General features: G+C 53.1%; 2 protein-coding genes across 18 annotated transcripts in view; one reads left to right on the top strand and one right to left on the bottom strand.

Moving 5' to 3' along the window:
• The first annotated feature begins 2,028 nt into the window (after nt 1–2,028).
• Nucleotides 2,029–4,385, top strand: LOC113833861 (transmembrane protein 200B-like). The gene is given in 2 exon segments (XM_035439573.1): nt 2,029–2,116; nt 2,119–4,385. Coding segments are annotated over 2 exon segments (855 nt in total). The 3' UTR covers nt 2,886–4,385.
• Epb41 (erythrocyte membrane protein band 4.1) overlaps nt 3,696–16,907 on the bottom strand; it is a 134,670-nt gene continuing 121,458 nt past the window's right edge. For all 17 annotated transcript variants that reach the window (XM_027399475.2, XM_027399474.2, XM_035439560.1 and 14 more), the window contains 5 exons: nt 16,519–16,647; nt 10,466–10,567; nt 8,843–8,923; nt 6,836–6,940; nt 3,696–6,258 (listed from right to left, as the gene is read on the bottom strand). In XM_027399475.2, the coding sequence (XP_027255276.1) occupies nt 6,842–6,940; nt 8,843–8,923; nt 10,466–10,567; nt 16,519–16,647 (411 nt within the window). In that variant the 3' untranslated portion in view covers nt 3,696–6,258; nt 6,836–6,841. The remainder of the gene's footprint in view (nt 6,259–6,835; nt 6,941–8,842; nt 8,924–10,465; nt 10,568–16,518; nt 16,648–16,907) is intronic.

The raw sequence follows: 16,907 nt of genomic DNA, 5'->3' as shown, positions 1-16,907 counted from the left end.
CTGACAGAAAAGCCAGGAACTGACTGAGCCCTGGGGCCAGAGCTCAGAGGGGCTGGGGCCCTTAGGAGATTCAGCCACACCGGCCAGGTGAGAGGGTCAAGGGCATCTCAAACAAGAAGGGCTCTGACACCATTTGGCCAGCACCAGGGAGCTGTAGAGGGGTTCAGCAAGGATGCCGAGTGCAAGGATGCTGTGTGCAAACCCGCTGGGGGAGGGGGGTAGGCTGTGGCCAGACCACTGGGACTCCTAAGAGATGGAGTGGCCTGGGGAGGGCAGTGGCTACGGGGGAGGGAGAACCAGGCTGACTAGATGAAGAGATAAAACAAGGGCAACGCTAGGACCAGGACCGCAGCGGAGTTAGGAGCCTGACAGGAGTGTGCTCTGGTTAGTGAGTCCTTCGCGGGTGGAGGTTCGGGTTCAGGAACCGAGCAGAAAGCCCAGGCAGCTGAGACTGAAGCTGGGCTTGTGGCCCAGACACCCCGGGAGGACAGAAGGACCGGGGAGGCAGGGAAGTCACACAGAGGCCCAGCGAGTGAGTACGGAGCTGGGGTCAGCACCGACAGCAGCTTCCGAGGTTAGGCCGAGAGAAGAGGGAGCGGGAGGGCTCCAGATCGCCTTGGGAGGCTCTGCGGCCAGGGGATGCCGGTCTCCGGGGGCCGAGGGGCGCGGGCCGCGCGCAGCCGGCTCTCATTAGCGTGGGCCGCGGGCTAATCAATCCCAGGCGGGGGCTCCCGGGCCGAGTCCGCATCATGGAAACTGGCCGCGCGCCCGGCGGAGCGAACGGGGCCGTCGGCGGGGCCGGGCCGGGCCGGGCTCTCCGTCGAGGGCGCGGGCGGAGGCGGGTGGTGGGGGCCGGGGCGGGGCTCAGCCACCCCGCGCCCTCTCAGGAGGCGGCCGGGAGGCCGCGGGGGTCGGGGCCCGGCCTGCGGGGCCCCGGAAGGGGGTCGATCCCGGCTAGGCCCGGGCTAGGCCGCTCGGGGTCGTCTCCGGCCGAGAGCGGACGCCCCGATCCCCGCTGCCCGCGGCCTCCCGGTGCTCGCGCCACGACGAGCGGCCTCCTGGAGCGGCTCCAGCGTGCGGCCCCGACCCCGGGGCGGTGCTGCTCCGGCCCGGACGCGGCCCACGGAGGCCTCGGGCGGAGGAGGCTGGAAAAGAGGCCAGGCGGCGGGAAAGGGGGATGATTCATCCCCGGGAGCCCGAATCGGAAACACCGCAATCTGGGAAGAGCCTTGCCTGGGCCGACGAGAGATCCGGGAGGACGGTCCGTCCGGCGAGGACCTGCGTCCGGCACTGGCAATCCCCTGCCTCCAACCCCGGTCCTAGCCCGGCCGCGGGGGGAGGGGGAGGCCCCTTCTGGAGGAGTGGAAAAGAATCCTGGACAAAGTCGGTCGCTGCCTCCTCTGCTCTGACTGGCTGGTCTCGGCCAGAGCGGTCTTCCCAGAGTCTAGCTCAAGTCTCTCCTGCTGCAGCTCCAGTGCTGGCTGAGCAAGTCTGCAAGGAGGGGGCGAGCAAGGAGAAGCCGTTGTCAGAGACACCCCCGGCGGCCCTCGCTGCGGTACGTAAAGCGCAGTAGGGGGGAGGTGGGGCGAGCGCGCCAGACCTGCAGCCCCGGGGCGGTCCGGGCGCCCCCTCCCCGGGTTACTTCGGGGCGGCCACGTGCGGGGGTGGGGTCGAGCCCGGGAGGTACTTACCGGGGCCGCGGTTTCGGGGGGAAGAGGGGTGTCGCGCGGGCGGGCGGCCGGGCGGGCGAGCGAGCGGGTGGAACGTTCGCAGGCTGCAGGAGCCCCGCAGCCCCCTCCCTGCGCTCCGCCCGCCGGCCCGGCCAACGCTGGCTCCCGGCTCCGCTGCGGAAAACCCGAGCGGGGGCGGCTCCCTGCCTGGCGGCCGCGGGAAAATCCGGGGGCGGCCGCCAGGGATCTCCAAGCGGCCGGCCGAGGCGGCCCCGCGCGTCCCTCCCCCGGAGCCCGGCCCGTCGGGTCAGTGTCTGCCTCACTGCTTGTCCCCGCAGAGCGCCCGGACGAGCGCGGGATGACGGCCGGGAGCCCCGGAGACGGTGGCGCGCGCAGGAGCCCCGAGGGCCGCGTCTCGCGCCTGGGCCGCCGCCTGGGCCGGCGCCGGCGCCGCGCTCCCCGCCAGAGCCGCTGCGGGTGCGGGCCGGCTCGCTGCGCTCGCCGTCGGGGCGCGTTCGCGGCGCTGGGCGCGCTCGTGTGCTGGTGGGCATGGGCATCGCCGTGGCGGGCTACTGGCCGGGCCGCGCCTCCCACGCCCCCGCCCCCGCCCCGAGGACCGGCCGCGCGCACGGGCCTCACGAGCGCCTGCGGCTGCTGGGGCCGGTGATCATGGGCGTCGGCCTGTTCGTGTTCATCTGCGCCAACACGCTGCTCTACGAGAACCGGGACCTGGAGACGCGGCGGCTCCGCCGGGGCGTGCTGAGAGCGCAGGCGCTGCGGCCACCCGACGGCCCCAGCTGGGATGCACTGCTGCCCAGTCCGGCGCATGGGTCCCCGGGCACCGTCGAGGAGCCCGAGACTTGGGACCTGGCCCCGAGGCGGGGTCCCTCACCCGTCCCGTCGGTGCGCAGCCTGCGGTCCGAGCCTGCCAATCCTCGCTCGGGGTTACCCGCGCTGCTCCACAGCTACCCGTTGAAGGGTCCCGGGCTACCGCCACCCTGGGGTCCCCGGACTCAGACTGGCCACGTGATCATCACGGTGCAGCCCTCTGCTTCCTGCATTGAGCACTCCAAGTCTCTGGACCTGGGCCTGGGGGAGCTCCTCCTAGGGGCCCCAGCAGCACGGGACTGTGCCCACCGAAGCTGGCCACGGCTGGACAGACTCAGTCTGGGGGGCTATGCCAAATTAGGAGGGGACTTGGGGGCCCGAGTCTGAGGTGCAAGGGATAACCTGCTATATGAGGCTACCAGCATGGACCATGGGAACAGGACACCAGAAGTCCAGTGTCCAGTAGCTGCTTCTGTCACCTCTGAGGCTAGAATGGATGCTGCGGTGCCAGCAGCCACTCAGGCTCCTGACCTGCATGCATTGAGCAGTGCCAGCTGCACCGGGCCAGCCTCAGGGGCGTGTGTTAATGTGGACACCAGCATGATTCAGCCTCAGGAATTTCTTCAGCCCATGTGGCCTTAGCCCGGACAGGTACCTGAGGGGGGCTGCAGGCTAGGCCAAGAGCATCCCGAGGTGCACCGGTACCTTGGCCAACTCAACAGTGGTAGGTTGGGATGCCTCAGGCTGGGACAGGCTCCCTCCAAGGTGGCAGTGGTGATGGAGGTGGGACGGGATGCTGGGGAAGGTGCGCAATGACCTGGAATGGAGACCCGCTGTGTGGAGCTGTGTGGAGCAACGACTGCACCTCTGCTACCACCTCAGGCCCGTTCTTCCTCGAGCCATGCGGGCTGTCCCAGCCTGGGTAACTACTGCCAGTGCCCTGCCCCTGGGGTCACTGCTCCGGGAGACAGGTCCATCTCACTTTCGTCTGGCCCATGTGGCAAGCCTCCCCCAGTTGGCAGAGGGAGTCTGCCAGTTCTCAGCAGTTCCTTCCACGGCCCGGAGCTGCACTCTGGCCAATGTGGGCAGCTGACTGTACACAGTGGCTCCCTTTTCGGCTCCCCTGCCCAGGTTTAAACTTTTTTTTCACGTTTTTGTTAGAAGAGAAATTTTAAAGTGGTTCAATCCTCAGTCAGGTATTTTTTTATATGTTTATTGAAAAATGCCATACAAGAAGCAAGACCAAACACTTACCTAAAACACTACAGCCACATCTGTCACTATGAAAGGCGCAGACAGCAGCCTGATTACTGCCTATCTTACCTAAGCATTTTCAGTTGGACTCTGCTGCCATAGTTCCTATTTGTCAAATGTAAACAACTACTTGATATGATTCATAATTTTTAAAAAATTTACAAAGCTCCTTCATTTTTGTCATCAAAATAATAGATCTGAGAGATTTGTAAAAACAACAAGCCCCAGGGCTTCTATTTCCCATGAGCATTGGGGATGCTGGCTAGGCCGGAACTCCAGCTCCATTTCTTAAGGTGGGCCACGCCCCCCAACCCCAGCTGCTCAGCGTCCCCCAGAATACACTGCTGGCCTGGGGGAGGGTCCCCGGAGTTAGCCTCCTTGGGCCCTCAGCTTAGGAATATAGGGCTTGCTTTGTGGGTGGGTGGCAGAGATCTCATTGGTTTGAAGGAAATCTACTTCTGAAGTAAAAATAAAACTGCAGTTGGGTTTGTTACTGTGGTGTGCCTGAGTCACTTTGGGAAAATTCCTACCAAGTCCCTGACCCTGGAGATGGGATTCTCCCCTCTAACTACTTCTACCTGGACAGAGTTTGTTCTTCACACCAACTGCAGAAAGAAAGAAAGAAAAAAAAAAGCCAAACAATTACTATATCCCAAGATCTGTTGCCAGAGCCAGCAAAGAGGGGGAGGAGGCCTGGAGGGACATCAGAAGTCTGGTCCAATTTCCAGACAAAGGCAGCAAGAGAGAAGCAGAGGTCAGGTACCCAGGTCTGAGGTCCTGACGGGGATAGTGCCAAGCCCAGTGCTGAAAGGACAGGCAACCCCTCTCCTCCTGGGTCTCAGAGCTGGAGCCCATGCTAACTCCACTCCTTAGCACAGCCAACTCTGGCTCAGTCCCACCAGACAGCAGTCTCTTCAGGCCCTGTACCAGTCTGCCAGTTTGCTTCTGGAAGTGGAACCTAAGGCTGTCTATCCCCGCCCTAGAGCAAGCTGCCGTTGGTAACAGTCTCATGGGAGCTAAAAGAAAAATGCACACTCAAAACCAGTTCAAAGTCGCTGAGTTTGTGTAAAGAGCGCTCAGCCAGGAGGCCAGAGACTGCTGTGGCTTCCTTCCGTATGCTTGCTCACTGCCCTTCAGCCCTCAGCCGCGGCTGCCAGAAATCCTGTCAACCCTCATGAAGTTCATTCCTAGTCTAGAATTAGGAATCTAAGAAGCTTCCAGGCAAATCTGTTTGTAGGCAGTAAGCTGGAGATTACAGAGGCCCTGTTTGGGGGGAAAAAAAAGTCCATATTCTCACCACCAATTGGGGACATCAGGCTCCTTTTCAAAACCAATATTTAAAAAAAAAAAAAAAAAGGAAACTAAATCCAAAACCCACAATAAAAGTCCCCCAAACCTGACAGCCTTCTCAGGCAATGGGGGGATGAGCAGAGTTGGTTCGATTCAACCCCAACCAGGCAGGGCTTACCACCATGAGGTAAAATACCCTTGCTCCTGGAGGACATCCTCAGACAGCTGCCTGTGGAGGGAAGAGAGGTCACAGAAAACACCCTCTTCCTCGAGCCACATCCCTTACCATGTCAGGTAGGAGGAGGCCCTGCAGAAGCACTCTTAGTGGGGTCCGACTGAGGTAAAGGCGCCACTCCCCTGGGTGAAGTGCCCTCCTAAGCAACAAGACCTGATTTTAAAAACCTCATTAACTTTTCTTCCCCAAACTACGGCTAAAAATGTTCCACTGGCACTTTTAGCTAAAAGTGCCTAATTTTCCATGAGCCCTGGTCTCCTGAGATGGGAGCTGGGAACACTTGGCGAAGCTGCTGTTTCTGATGAGGGACAGGCAGGTCAGCTGGGGAGGTGAAGGCCACAGATGCATTCAGATGTTCACAGTATTAGCACTACCTGAAGCAACTGCTGTCTCTGACCTAAAGCTCCAAACAGAAAGGGAGGTGGGGAAAGGGTGCGACACCATGTGCTCAACTGAGGTCTCTGCCTCACCAAATGCCCTGCAAAGGGGTATCATGTTTCTGGGGTCTCTGACCCGGGTATTTGCCCTAACTGACATTCACTGGTGCATGAAGTTTCTGTATCATCCATGGGGTATGAAGCTGCAGGAGGAGCAGGAGGTTCCACAAGCTGGCCCTGGCCTCTAACGGCTGACAGGTTCTCTGGCAGGTTCTGGAGAAGTCTGTGGATCCTGTCAGGGTCTAAGTTGGAAATGAGTGAAGAGAGGCAAGGCCGAGGTGTTACCAACCACCCCATAAAAAACCCCAAATGTCTTAAAAACAGTTCATAGACCGAAAAGTTGACAATTTCTGTATCACAATATAGAAAACATCTGTAGCATCTAGAAGAGCCTCAATATAAATTCCAAATAGAAAAGGAAGTTGGTTTTCTGTGGTGTGGAACAGTCTTGCAAGTCTGAAGTCTGACTGCTGCAGGCTGGCTTCTTTATGATATGCTGGTTTCTCTGGGATGGGGAAGGGTAGGGACCGGGGCAGGACAGTCCCTAGAGGGAAAAAAAGCACGAGTTTGAACCCCCACAAAGGAGCAAGCTTCCAGTACCACCACGAGCAGGTCCTCCTGGCTGTGACTTGGTGAGCTGCACTGGCTGTCCTACCCAGCGTTCACTGTAAGCATTCATCTTTCTGGATTCCTGCATGCCCAGCTATCTAGCCTGGCCCCCAGAGCCCTGCACTTCCAAGCCCCCTATGTGTTCTTCCAGAAGCCTGGACTTGTTCTTCTCAGCTTTGCTCTCTAGTCCTCCCTGGTTCTGGCCCACAGATCCTGGAGTTGCCAAGGGCAAATAAACAGGGTAGGGGCCAGCAGAGGACTCCAAAGGTGGGTGACAGTTCAGTTCAGACCCAAGTTTGAGGTACCCCCCTACCCAGGGATGCTGGCACACTATGGCAGAAGGACACCTGGCCAGTCTAGTTGGAGCCACACAGCAACAGCCTCTCCCTTTACTTTATTGAGTTCCAGTGTGGACATCTCTTGGGGTCAAGGGCTCCCCAAGTGTCCAGACTTCCTGAGACCTCTCTCTGGCTGAGATGACAGCATCCCCATCCCAGCAGGAACACCCTTACCTGAGCTCACTCCTCAGAGATCTCAGTCTCCTGGTGGACGACCACCTTGGTCACTGACATGTCTGGGTGCTGTTCCTTGGCCTCCTTGATGGCTTGTACAAGGACCTATGAAAGACAAAATGGTCAGGCAAAGAGCAACCCAGCTGGTGAAGGAAGCCTGGGGCTTTTCTGTGATGATGGAGGAATCAGGGCAGCACACAGCACAGCCCAAGTGGACAGGTACCTTGCCCTGTCCTGCCTTGTCCTGTCCTGCCTTGTCCTGAAGAGGGAGGCTACTGGACCCAGTGCACAAAGGCGGGGAAGGGTAGAGGGTATCTTCAGAGAAACAGAACCTCAGGAGTGAGAACAAACCGTGTTCAGTGTGGGAACAGGGAGGCCAGGCCAGGAAGGCGAAGGAGCACACAGCTTTTAAAAGGAAGAAGTGTCTTTGGCAAACGTGGGAGGGAGGCAGAAAGGCAGGCTGATGGATGGATGCATGGGAGGCACTGACTTATCTTCACACCTGAGTGAGTCAGGGTCCTGCTGTGAGTCCCACTCTGTATGGCCTGCTGCCTCCTTGTTTACAGAGTGGGAGGCAGCAGGCCATGCAGACACCAAGTTGCTTCACAGCTGGGGGGCAACCTGGCTTTTGAATCTGATTCTCTCCTTTGAGTCTGAGCCCCTGGAGGAATCCAGTTACCGTGACACCCGTTGGAGCTGTTTGCTTGATGTATCCTAAGGACAATCTCCATCCAGTCAAGGGGGATACAACTTCTGACATCTAGATTTCCACAAAGCCTGCTGTCTCTGCTGGCTCCTGCTCCTCTTCCCTGGCCCAGCTGCTCCACTCTGGGCCTAGCTCAAGCTCTCTCCCTGGAGTTTCCACCTCCCTCTAAGAACGCCTGGACTATGCTGCTTTCTCAACAGTCCTTCCTAAAGTGCATCCATCACACCTCCTCCCTCCCAGAGCCTTCAGTTCCTGGAAGAATCAAGGGTCCCTGGAGCTCTCTCTGAGCCATTGAGTGTCACTATATCAACTCTGACCCATAAGGAGCTTCATTTTATAGGGTAAAGGCACAGCTCAGAGTTGCTGAAGGATGTGCACAACAGACAGAGACAGAGGGTTCAGGCCTGTTCTACTCCAAATTCCTTCTACACACAGCTTTTGCTGTCAGAGAGCACAGGTAACACACAGCAGGGCTCAAGCAGGAAGGACCCACTGAGCCTAGCACCCCGGCCAGAGGCCCCCACTTGGGTTTCTGGCCTTGCCTCTGGGACCCTGAGCACAATATCCACAGCACTGAGTCCCAGCCCCGCAAAACTCTTCCTGCTCATGAGCACTCCAACAGTGGCCAGCGCTGCTCTGCTGGCCTGCCCCCTCCACCAGGCTCTTCCACCCCCCACGCCTCTCCCCCACTCTCCTCAACAGCCTCACTGTAATAACAGCACCCAGCAGAGAATTGGGAACATTAATTCTGACCTTATTATTTGCTAATTGCTTGTAGCTCACAATTAGCACCTAATTAACATAAAAACATAGAATTTTAGCACCCAGAAGGGCCCAAGAATAATCTGGATCAACCTACTCTCTTTTAGAGAGGAAAACATCAGATGTAAAGTGATCTACCCAAGGTCACACAGCAAGCTGGTGACAGATCCATGACACAGAATGAGTCCCACATCTTCCAGTGTCTTGCCCACCTTCTGCTATCTGCTACTGTCTCACTCTGGGGCAGGGACAGCGGCGCCTCCTCTGTTTCCATGTCACCACCACCCCTGAATAACAGCTCAGGGTTTGGAGCCCACATGCACCCGCCATCTCTTCCACACACACTCTTACACACAGGGTCTCTCTCACTGTGTAGCTCAGGCTGGCTGTGGTGAACTTCCTGCCTCAGCCTCCTGAGTGCTGGGACTACAAGTGTGGCTCATGCACTGCCTGTCTACCCCACAGCAACCCCGCCCAAGAGCTCAAGCAGCTGTCTGAAGACGCCACTGTGCCCATCAAGGTGCCCACTGCATTCCCACCTGATCGTGGTCAATATCCGCATCTCCTGTGATCACAATTCTCTTCTCAATCCGCGTCTCAGAAATTCCACCTTTTACTGTCTGTAACCAAAGGAAGAGGCCACGTGAAAGCCATACACAGCCGGAAAGAAAAGCAAGACAGCCCAGATGGTTTTAAAAGCTCCCTTCAAATGTTTTGCTTGTTTATTTGTTATTGTGAGAATGTAGCCCAGGCTGGGCACCATGATGCTGGCACAGGACGACCTGCCAACAGAAGCGCCCCCCTCCCCCACCTTGAGCCACTAGACTCTTTAGTATACAGAACAAAAAGACACAGTTCATTATTCACTTTCTTTTTTCTTCTTCCAAAATACTACAGAAACCCGGAAGGAAGAGGGGTACCCTCTTTGTTCTTCTGTATTTCTACTTGATGATTTTCAGCTTAAAACTGGGGCCTCCTATTTTAAAGCATTTCACATTATTAATGTCAAAAAGCCTCAAAGAATCTCAAGTGAGGACAAATAAAGAAAGCCAAACGTAGACACATGAAATACCTGGCTTGCTGTCATCTGTGTCTTATAAAGCCTGGCCAATTTTTTTTTCTTTTTTCTAAATTCTTTACTCATAACTAATTGCAGGTCCGGTGTGGTGGTGCACACCTGTAGTCCCAGCACTTCTGAGCCTGAGGCAGCACTTGTGAGTTCCAGGTCAGCCTGGGCTACATAGTGAGTGTCAGGCTAGTTTGGGTACAGAGTGAGATGGAAAGGAAGAGTGAGCGGGAGAGAGGGATGGAGGGAGGAAGAGAGAGAGAAAAGGAGAAAAAGAAAGGAGAGAGGGAGGGAGAGGAAGGAAGGAAGGAGGGCAGGAAGGAAGGAAGGAGGGCAGGAAGGAGGGAAGGAGGGCAGGAAGGAAGGAAGGAAGGAAGGAAGGCGGGCGGGAGGGAGGGAGGGAAGGAAGGAGGGAGGGAGGGAGGGAAGGAAGGAAGGCGGAAGGGAAGGAAGGAAGGCGGAAAGGAAGGCAGGAAGGCAGGAGGGAGGGAAGGAAGGAAGGGAATTTCTTCTAGTACTACAGCAAACATAGACCGCCTGATTTCCTGAGGATAATTCGGATTTTCGGCATTTTGCCCCCATTGTTCCCTATAAAGCAGTCTAGTGATTTGAACCTTTCATGTTCAAACTATGGTTCCCACGGCCTCAGATTGCAACAAACAAGATTCATGAGATCAGAGATCTAGTTTCTAGCTCAGAAAATATGGTTGTACCATATCAGCAATCCCTGCCCTTACTGTGTGGCTGTGTGTGCATCCACGTGCCTGTGCGCATACTGAGAATGGAACACACAACTTGTGCATGGTAGGGAGGTGCTCCCCCACTGAACTATACCCCTACCCCAGTACCCCAAGGGGTACTGGGGGGTTGGGGGAGGGGAGACAGAGGGAGAAAGGATTGACATGTGACATTTAGACTTTGTCCACAGCCTGATGGACAGATGTGTAATGGCAATGACTGTGTGTGCTTTTCCAGGTGGATTCTGGCGAAGGCATCAGGTCTTTCCAGCTGGGACACAGCAGAGAGCCTTAGCTCATGTCAGTGCCCTCCATCTAGGGTACAGCAGCTAGCTCAGCATGCCACTGGAAGCTGTTACCTTGGTAATCTGAGTTGTGGTTGTGCTGCTCGTGGTCTCAGATGTGATGGTCTGAGCTGTCAGCAAGACTCCAGGGTCTAAGTCCCCATTGCTGTCCTCACTCTGCAGAACAAAGCACAAGTCATCAGCCTTCGGGAGGCCTTGGGGTGAGACCCTCCCCCCCCAGGTGCTATACATCCCACTTCAAACATCTGCTTCCCTTACAGTGACCTCTCAACGAAGAAGCAGAACCAGTCTCCTGGGAACAGGCTCCTTCTTAACAAGTTGGATGAATGGGGCTGGAGAGAGGACTCAGGGTGGTCAGGAGCACTGGCTGCTCTTCCAGAGGACCTAGGTTTGATAGAGTTAGCCTTCCCTAGCACCCACATGGCAGCTCGTGACCACCTGTAGCTCCAACTCCAAGAGATCCAACACCCTCTTCCGACCTCCCTGGGCACCAGGTACACACAGACATCCATGCAGACAAAACACCCATACATATTAAAAATAAAAGTTGGAGCTAGGTATAATGGCACACCCTTAATCCCAGCACTCAGAAGGCAGATGTAGGCAGATCTTTGTGAGTTTAAGACTGGCCTGGTCTACAGAGTGAGTTCTAGAACAGCCAGAGCTACATAGTCAGACCCTGTCTCAAAACAAACAAAAAGTTGAATGAAAACTGGTGTGGTGGCACACACCTTTGATGCCAGCACTTGGGAGGCAGAGGCAAGCAGATCACCAAGTTTGAGGCCAGCCTGGTCTATAATTTCTAGGATACCCAGGGCTACACAGTGTGACTCTGTGCCCCTCCGTGAGTGGGTCTGAAAGAGGCAGGGGTGTGGCACAGCCAGAAGCTCCAAGCTACACAGGGGCAACGTCCCACAGTTTGCAGAGGGCCATGGGAGCATCTTTAGTAAAGTCATTCTATGAAAGCGACAGAATGGACAGAAGTATTCACACTCTCGGGGGTCACTGTGTTCTCACCAGACCGAGTGCTCTTTACACACACCCATGCAGGAGAGGCATTGGCTCTTGGTGGCTGAGGTTCGAGTGAGCTACATCAGAGTGTACAGAGTGAAACGGAAAGAATGTTTAAAGGGCCAAAGAATCTCAGACTAACTGCGGGAACAGTTCCACCTCCAACAACAGAGCCAGGGACTGAGCAAATGAAGCAGAAAGTGTCACTCATGAGAAAGCAGGACACATGCACAATAGCCTTCAGTGACATCCCTGACAGCCAACTATTATTGTCAGGGCTCCTCCTGTTAGGAGGGGCTCAAACTATTTTAAATGCCGGATTACACAACTTATCTACATAGGAATCAAACAAGGACTAAGGCTGCTTATTATGATTAGCTAAGAAACGACGTTAGCCAGAAGCTAAAGAGATGTGACGGGGCCAGTGACAAATGTTATCAAAGGCACGTGGGCAGTTAGAGCCTCCGTGACCAAGACAGAGAAAACTATCTTCATAAAGGGTGCTGCACCATATGTAAGTCACCAGAATAAGCAGGTGCTGTCAATTTCACTTTAAAAGGACATGGTGCTGCTCAGACTGGCCTCCAAGTCCTAGGCTCATGTAACTCTCCCGCCTCAGCTCCTAGGTAATTAAAACTACAGGTATGGAACACTGTGACTGTCAGACACACTTTATCCAGACAAACTCTGAGGTACTGGGGGGCGGGGAGGATTAGGCTGGGTTCCCCTCTACCAGAGAGACTGTGACCAAGAGGTCAGGAGTCCTTCATACCAGTGTAGTGTTAGCTAGCCCACTAATATTTTCTTCCACTGAGACCATTATTCTACAGAAGACTTAGACCCTACACATACTTTTTGCACTCCTACTATGTGTCAAAGCACACCATGCAACTGTTACCTCACAACATTTCAGCACCTGAGGTAGAGACTATTATATCCTCTGCATTTGGGGAAACTGGGCTCCGGGGAGGTTAATTTGTCCAAGGTTCTGTGGGCTGATAGGCATTCAAATGACATAGAATGGGAAAGAAACTTCTGTTGGAAGACTAGAATTTGGGATTTGACACAGTCGGTACCCAGCTGTGGAACCTCAGCTCACTTTCTAGGTTCCAAGTAGCTCAGGCTGGCTCCAAGCTACCCATGTAGCAATGACTGGACCTGAACTCATGATTCTCTTGCCTCTGCTTCCCCACTTCTCTCTAGGTCTCAAGTAGCTCAGGCTGGCCTCAAGTTCCCTATGTAGCTGAGGCTGGCCTTGAACTCCTCCAGTGCTCCTGCCTCCACTCTTCAAGTGCTGGGCTTTTAGGCGCCATCACTCACATCATTTCTAGAAGGTGGCACCACCCACACAAAGCATTGTCAAGATGGAAAGAAATTACACAGGTGGAAGTGTTTTGTAAATGGCTTTGAGGGGTTGGCAGTGGTGGTGCACACCTTTAATCCCAGGCAGAGGCAGGGGGTCTCTGTGAACGAGGACTGCATAGTGAGACGCTGTCTCGAAAACAACCAAAGGCTATAAAATTTCCAGACAGGGAGACTGACCCCAATCTCAGAGCTAACCCTGTGACCGTTTCCACCTGCTGACCACCCCGCACTCTGTTCTTTGTCCCTGAAGGTGGAAGACAGAGGCACTATCATGGCTGTCCACTTGCATTTATTGCCCTCACCCTCTTACCAATGCTTCCTTAAAGGCACCATGGCACTGACAGTTACCTATACACATCTGCTTATCCAGGAATTCCATCCTTAGGTGTTTATTCAAGTAACACATCCATGGAGACAGGCTTGTGAAAGTTCACAGCAGTTCTAGTCCAGTTTGCCCAACACTGGAAAGAGCTCAGCTGTCCATCAAAAAGTGAAGTGATAAAAAATTGTGACGTAGGGGCCTGGGAGAAAACTCAGCAGGTAAGGCATTTGCCGTGAAGCTTAAGAAGCAGGTTCTTATGCCCAGAACCCAGTAAGTGCTGAGTGGGTGTGGAAGCCCACCTGTAGGAAAATAGTAGATAGCAACACCAGTAAGCTTGGTGTTGTGGCCCTTGACTGTAATATGAGCACTCAGGAGGCTGATGAGGTGGCCACAGTCTACATTACTTGGTGCAGTGGTTTGAAAGAAAATGGCCCCCAAAGGGAGTGGCACTATTAGTAGGTGTGGCCTTGTTGGAGGAAGTGTGTCACTGTGCAAGCAGGCTTTGAGGTCTCTTTTTCTCAAGCTTTGCTCAGTGTGACATTCAGTCAACTTCCTGTTGTCTTCATATCAACATGTAGCAGCTCCTTCTCCAGCACCATGTCTGCCTGCAGGCTGCCATGCTCCCCGCCATGATAATGGACTGAACCTCTGAAACTGTAAGTCGACACCACAACTAAATGTTTTCCTTTATAAGAGTTGCCATAGTCCATAGTCACGGTGTCTCTTTACAGCAATAGAAACCCCAACTAAAATTCTTGGGAAGCGCTCTCTTTCTGTGTGTGTGTGTGTGTGTGTGTGTAGAGAGAGAGAGAGAGAGAGTGGGGAGGGGGAGCAAGAGAAAGAATATGAAAGTATGAATGTATTTCTGACCCTCCTGTCTTCATCTCTTATACTTGTACAGCAAGCACTCTGCCAACTATGCTGTCTCCTCAGACTTTTTTTTTTTTTTTTGAGACAGGGTTTCTCTGTGGCTTTGGAGTCTTTCCCGGAACTCGCTCTTGTAGACCAGGCTGGTCTCAAATTCAAACTCACAGAGACCACCTGCCTCTGCCTCCCAAGTGCTGGGACTAAAGGTGTGCACCACCACTGCCCAGCTCAGACCCTTATTTTTAAGTATCTATCCAGAGAGAATGTATTGCTACCCAAGGCTATATCACACATAGCTCTCATATACATGGCTATATACATGCTCCCCTTACCACCCACAAACAAAATATAGGATTCCCACATTTGGCTATACTGCTCATTCACATATTTCATGTAGACTAGTCCCCACCAAGAGCCACAGAGAGTACCTCAATAGGGTGCTCCATAGTTTATTTAACCAATGCCCCCATTGAAGGCCATTTAGGTTGTTTCCATGGTGGTCACAGTTTAAAAGATTCGTTCCTTTGCATATGCAAATCATTCCCTTTCTCTTCCTCAGGCTAATGGTATGTACAATCATGAAGCAATTTTTCTTTCCTTCCTCTTCAGTGCTCTCCCCTGCCAAGATAGTTTTTTGATAGTTTTTTTCTGTCTCTTTTGACTGACAGCCCTTTCTCTTCTCATTTCCTAAGGCCACACTTACTGCTGTTCTTATAATCATCTCCCCAGATCTGCCCTCGACATAATCTTGTCTTCAGGCCTGTCCCTGCTTTAATACAGTCAACACACAGCTTTAGGAGTCATCTTTAAAGGGCCATTGTTTTAATGATGCTACTTTATGAAAACATAAAGCAACTTGTCACTCAGCAAATTAAATTCCACTCTAGGTCACAGAGATACAGACACTGACTGAACATCTGTGGCGATGCCGGCACTTGGCAGGCACCTTCTCACCTAAACTTCCTCCAAATCTCGCAGCAGCAGGTCGTCCTATCCCCAGGTGAGAGCCAGGGAATTGACAGGCTGGGGATTTGTCTGAGGTTATCCCTAAGTAGCTACCTGCTTTACCCTCCAAGCTCCCTAAGGGTGAAACATCATCCAGCTCATGGGAATGGGAAGACCGACTGAGAAGATCTTCAGGGTCCAGCCAGAACTGCACGCTGCCCCTTTGCACTGTGCTCTACCAATGAGCTACACCCCAGTTCCTTGAATTATCTGTTTACACCATTTGAGTTTCTGTATAGAACTTTCTAGTGTCTGATATTTGTTTATGTGGGTTTCCCCCTCCATTTTCATTTCTGGTTGTTGTTAATTTTTCCAGCCATAGTCTTTCAGGGTAGGCTGGGGGCTGGGGAGCTTCCAGTTCAAGTGTAGGGACTCCACCAGTGGGCCACTGTGTCTGGCTGTGTCTCACTTATTTCCAACCCTTGTCTCCTTACTAGAATGTTCCCTATAGAGGGTGGGGACTGTCTTCCCTTACACCACTTTGATTTAATACATAAAAGCTCAATAAACATGTTGTAGAGGATTAACTTTTTGCTTTCCGTGACTAATTAAAGAGAGAGAATCCAACAGAATGCAACTCTAGCACAATCAAATTGCCAAAAATGATAAAGGTTTCCCTGAAATTAGGAAGTAAAAGATTTTAAAACTTTTGAATCCTCTCAATAATACTATGACATCGATACTAACATCTCGGGCAGGGCTGCTCAAGGCTTAATGACTCCCAAGTTAGGAAACAGAGGCGCAGAACTGGTGCTCAGGGTTATCTGCCTCAAAGCCCATGCTCTTCATCACACTGGAAATAACTTTCCCAAATGACTAGGGTGGATGGACACCAGACCTATGGTAATTTCACTTGCTCTTTAGTGTTGGGGAGTGAACTGGGATTGCACACAAGTCAAGTACAATGTTCTTCCACTGAGTTAAACCCTCAGTCTTGACAGTTTGCATTTATTTCCTCTTTAAGATAAATTATTTTGAGAAAGGGTCTCATGTAGCCCAGGCTAGCCTCATACTTATATAACTTCAAATGACCCTAAACTCCTGATCCTTCTGTTTTTAAATCCAAAGTGCTGGCATCACAGGTGTGTACCAGACATACCCAGTTTTAATTTAGCTTCTGTGTTTGTGTATGCACACATACAGGTACAGTTGCAATTGTGCAGAGGTCAGAGGACAACGGTATTTGAGCCCTCCAGCTTCTGTCTGAAGAACCTAGGGTCTAAAGTCAGGTCCTTGTGCTCAGGAGGTGGTGCTTTCCCAAGGGAACTGTCTTCCCAGCCCAAGGCAGACCTGGTTTTCTGTGGTTCAGGGACTGAACCCAGGTCTTCAGGCAAGGTGAGTACACTTATCAACTGAGCTGCCCGAATTCCCAGCCTTCAGCCCTGCTCAAAGGGACACCCTTACCTGAGTCAGTGATCATCAAAGAACTATCCCAGAAAGCCTGGTGTTACTCACAGTAAGTGACTAGAACCCGAAGGAAGAAACCATTGATTTACTATCTTCTGTGTGTCTTTGTTCTGGAGCATCAGCATCTTACCTGGGCAGCCTCGTAGGTGATGGTCTTGGTTTCAGTGTGGACAATAGGGACATCTTTGGTTGGGATTTCACTTTTCACAGCATTGGCAGTATCTGAGATGGTGACAGTCTGAGTCTTTACTAGAGGAGGCTGTGGACAGTAAAGAAACAGAGTTGGCCAAACCTTCCTGCAGGCTGTGGAGAACTGAACCTCTGACACTGATCTGATCAAAGCGTTAGCTTGAGTCAAGCAAAGGTTGGAGTCACTCTCCAAAGACATGATTCCCAAGAAGCCTTGACAAGGTGTTGCATCTTGAGAAGGGTATTAAAAAGTGGCATTACTGTAATTACTTTCATAAGCTTAATGGAAAATTATAACACCAGACAGTTTATGATCAGTGATATAAAATA

The sequence above is a fragment of the Cricetulus griseus genome, chromosome 2 (assembly GCF_003668045.3).
Source record: "Cricetulus griseus strain 17A/GY chromosome 2, alternate assembly CriGri-PICRH-1.0, whole genome shotgun sequence".
NCBI classification, from domain to species: domain Eukaryota; kingdom Metazoa; phylum Chordata; class Mammalia; order Rodentia; family Cricetidae; genus Cricetulus; species Cricetulus griseus.
The sequence above is the reverse complement of the archived record's forward strand: the minus strand, read 5'-3'. Positions and strand labels throughout refer to the sequence as shown.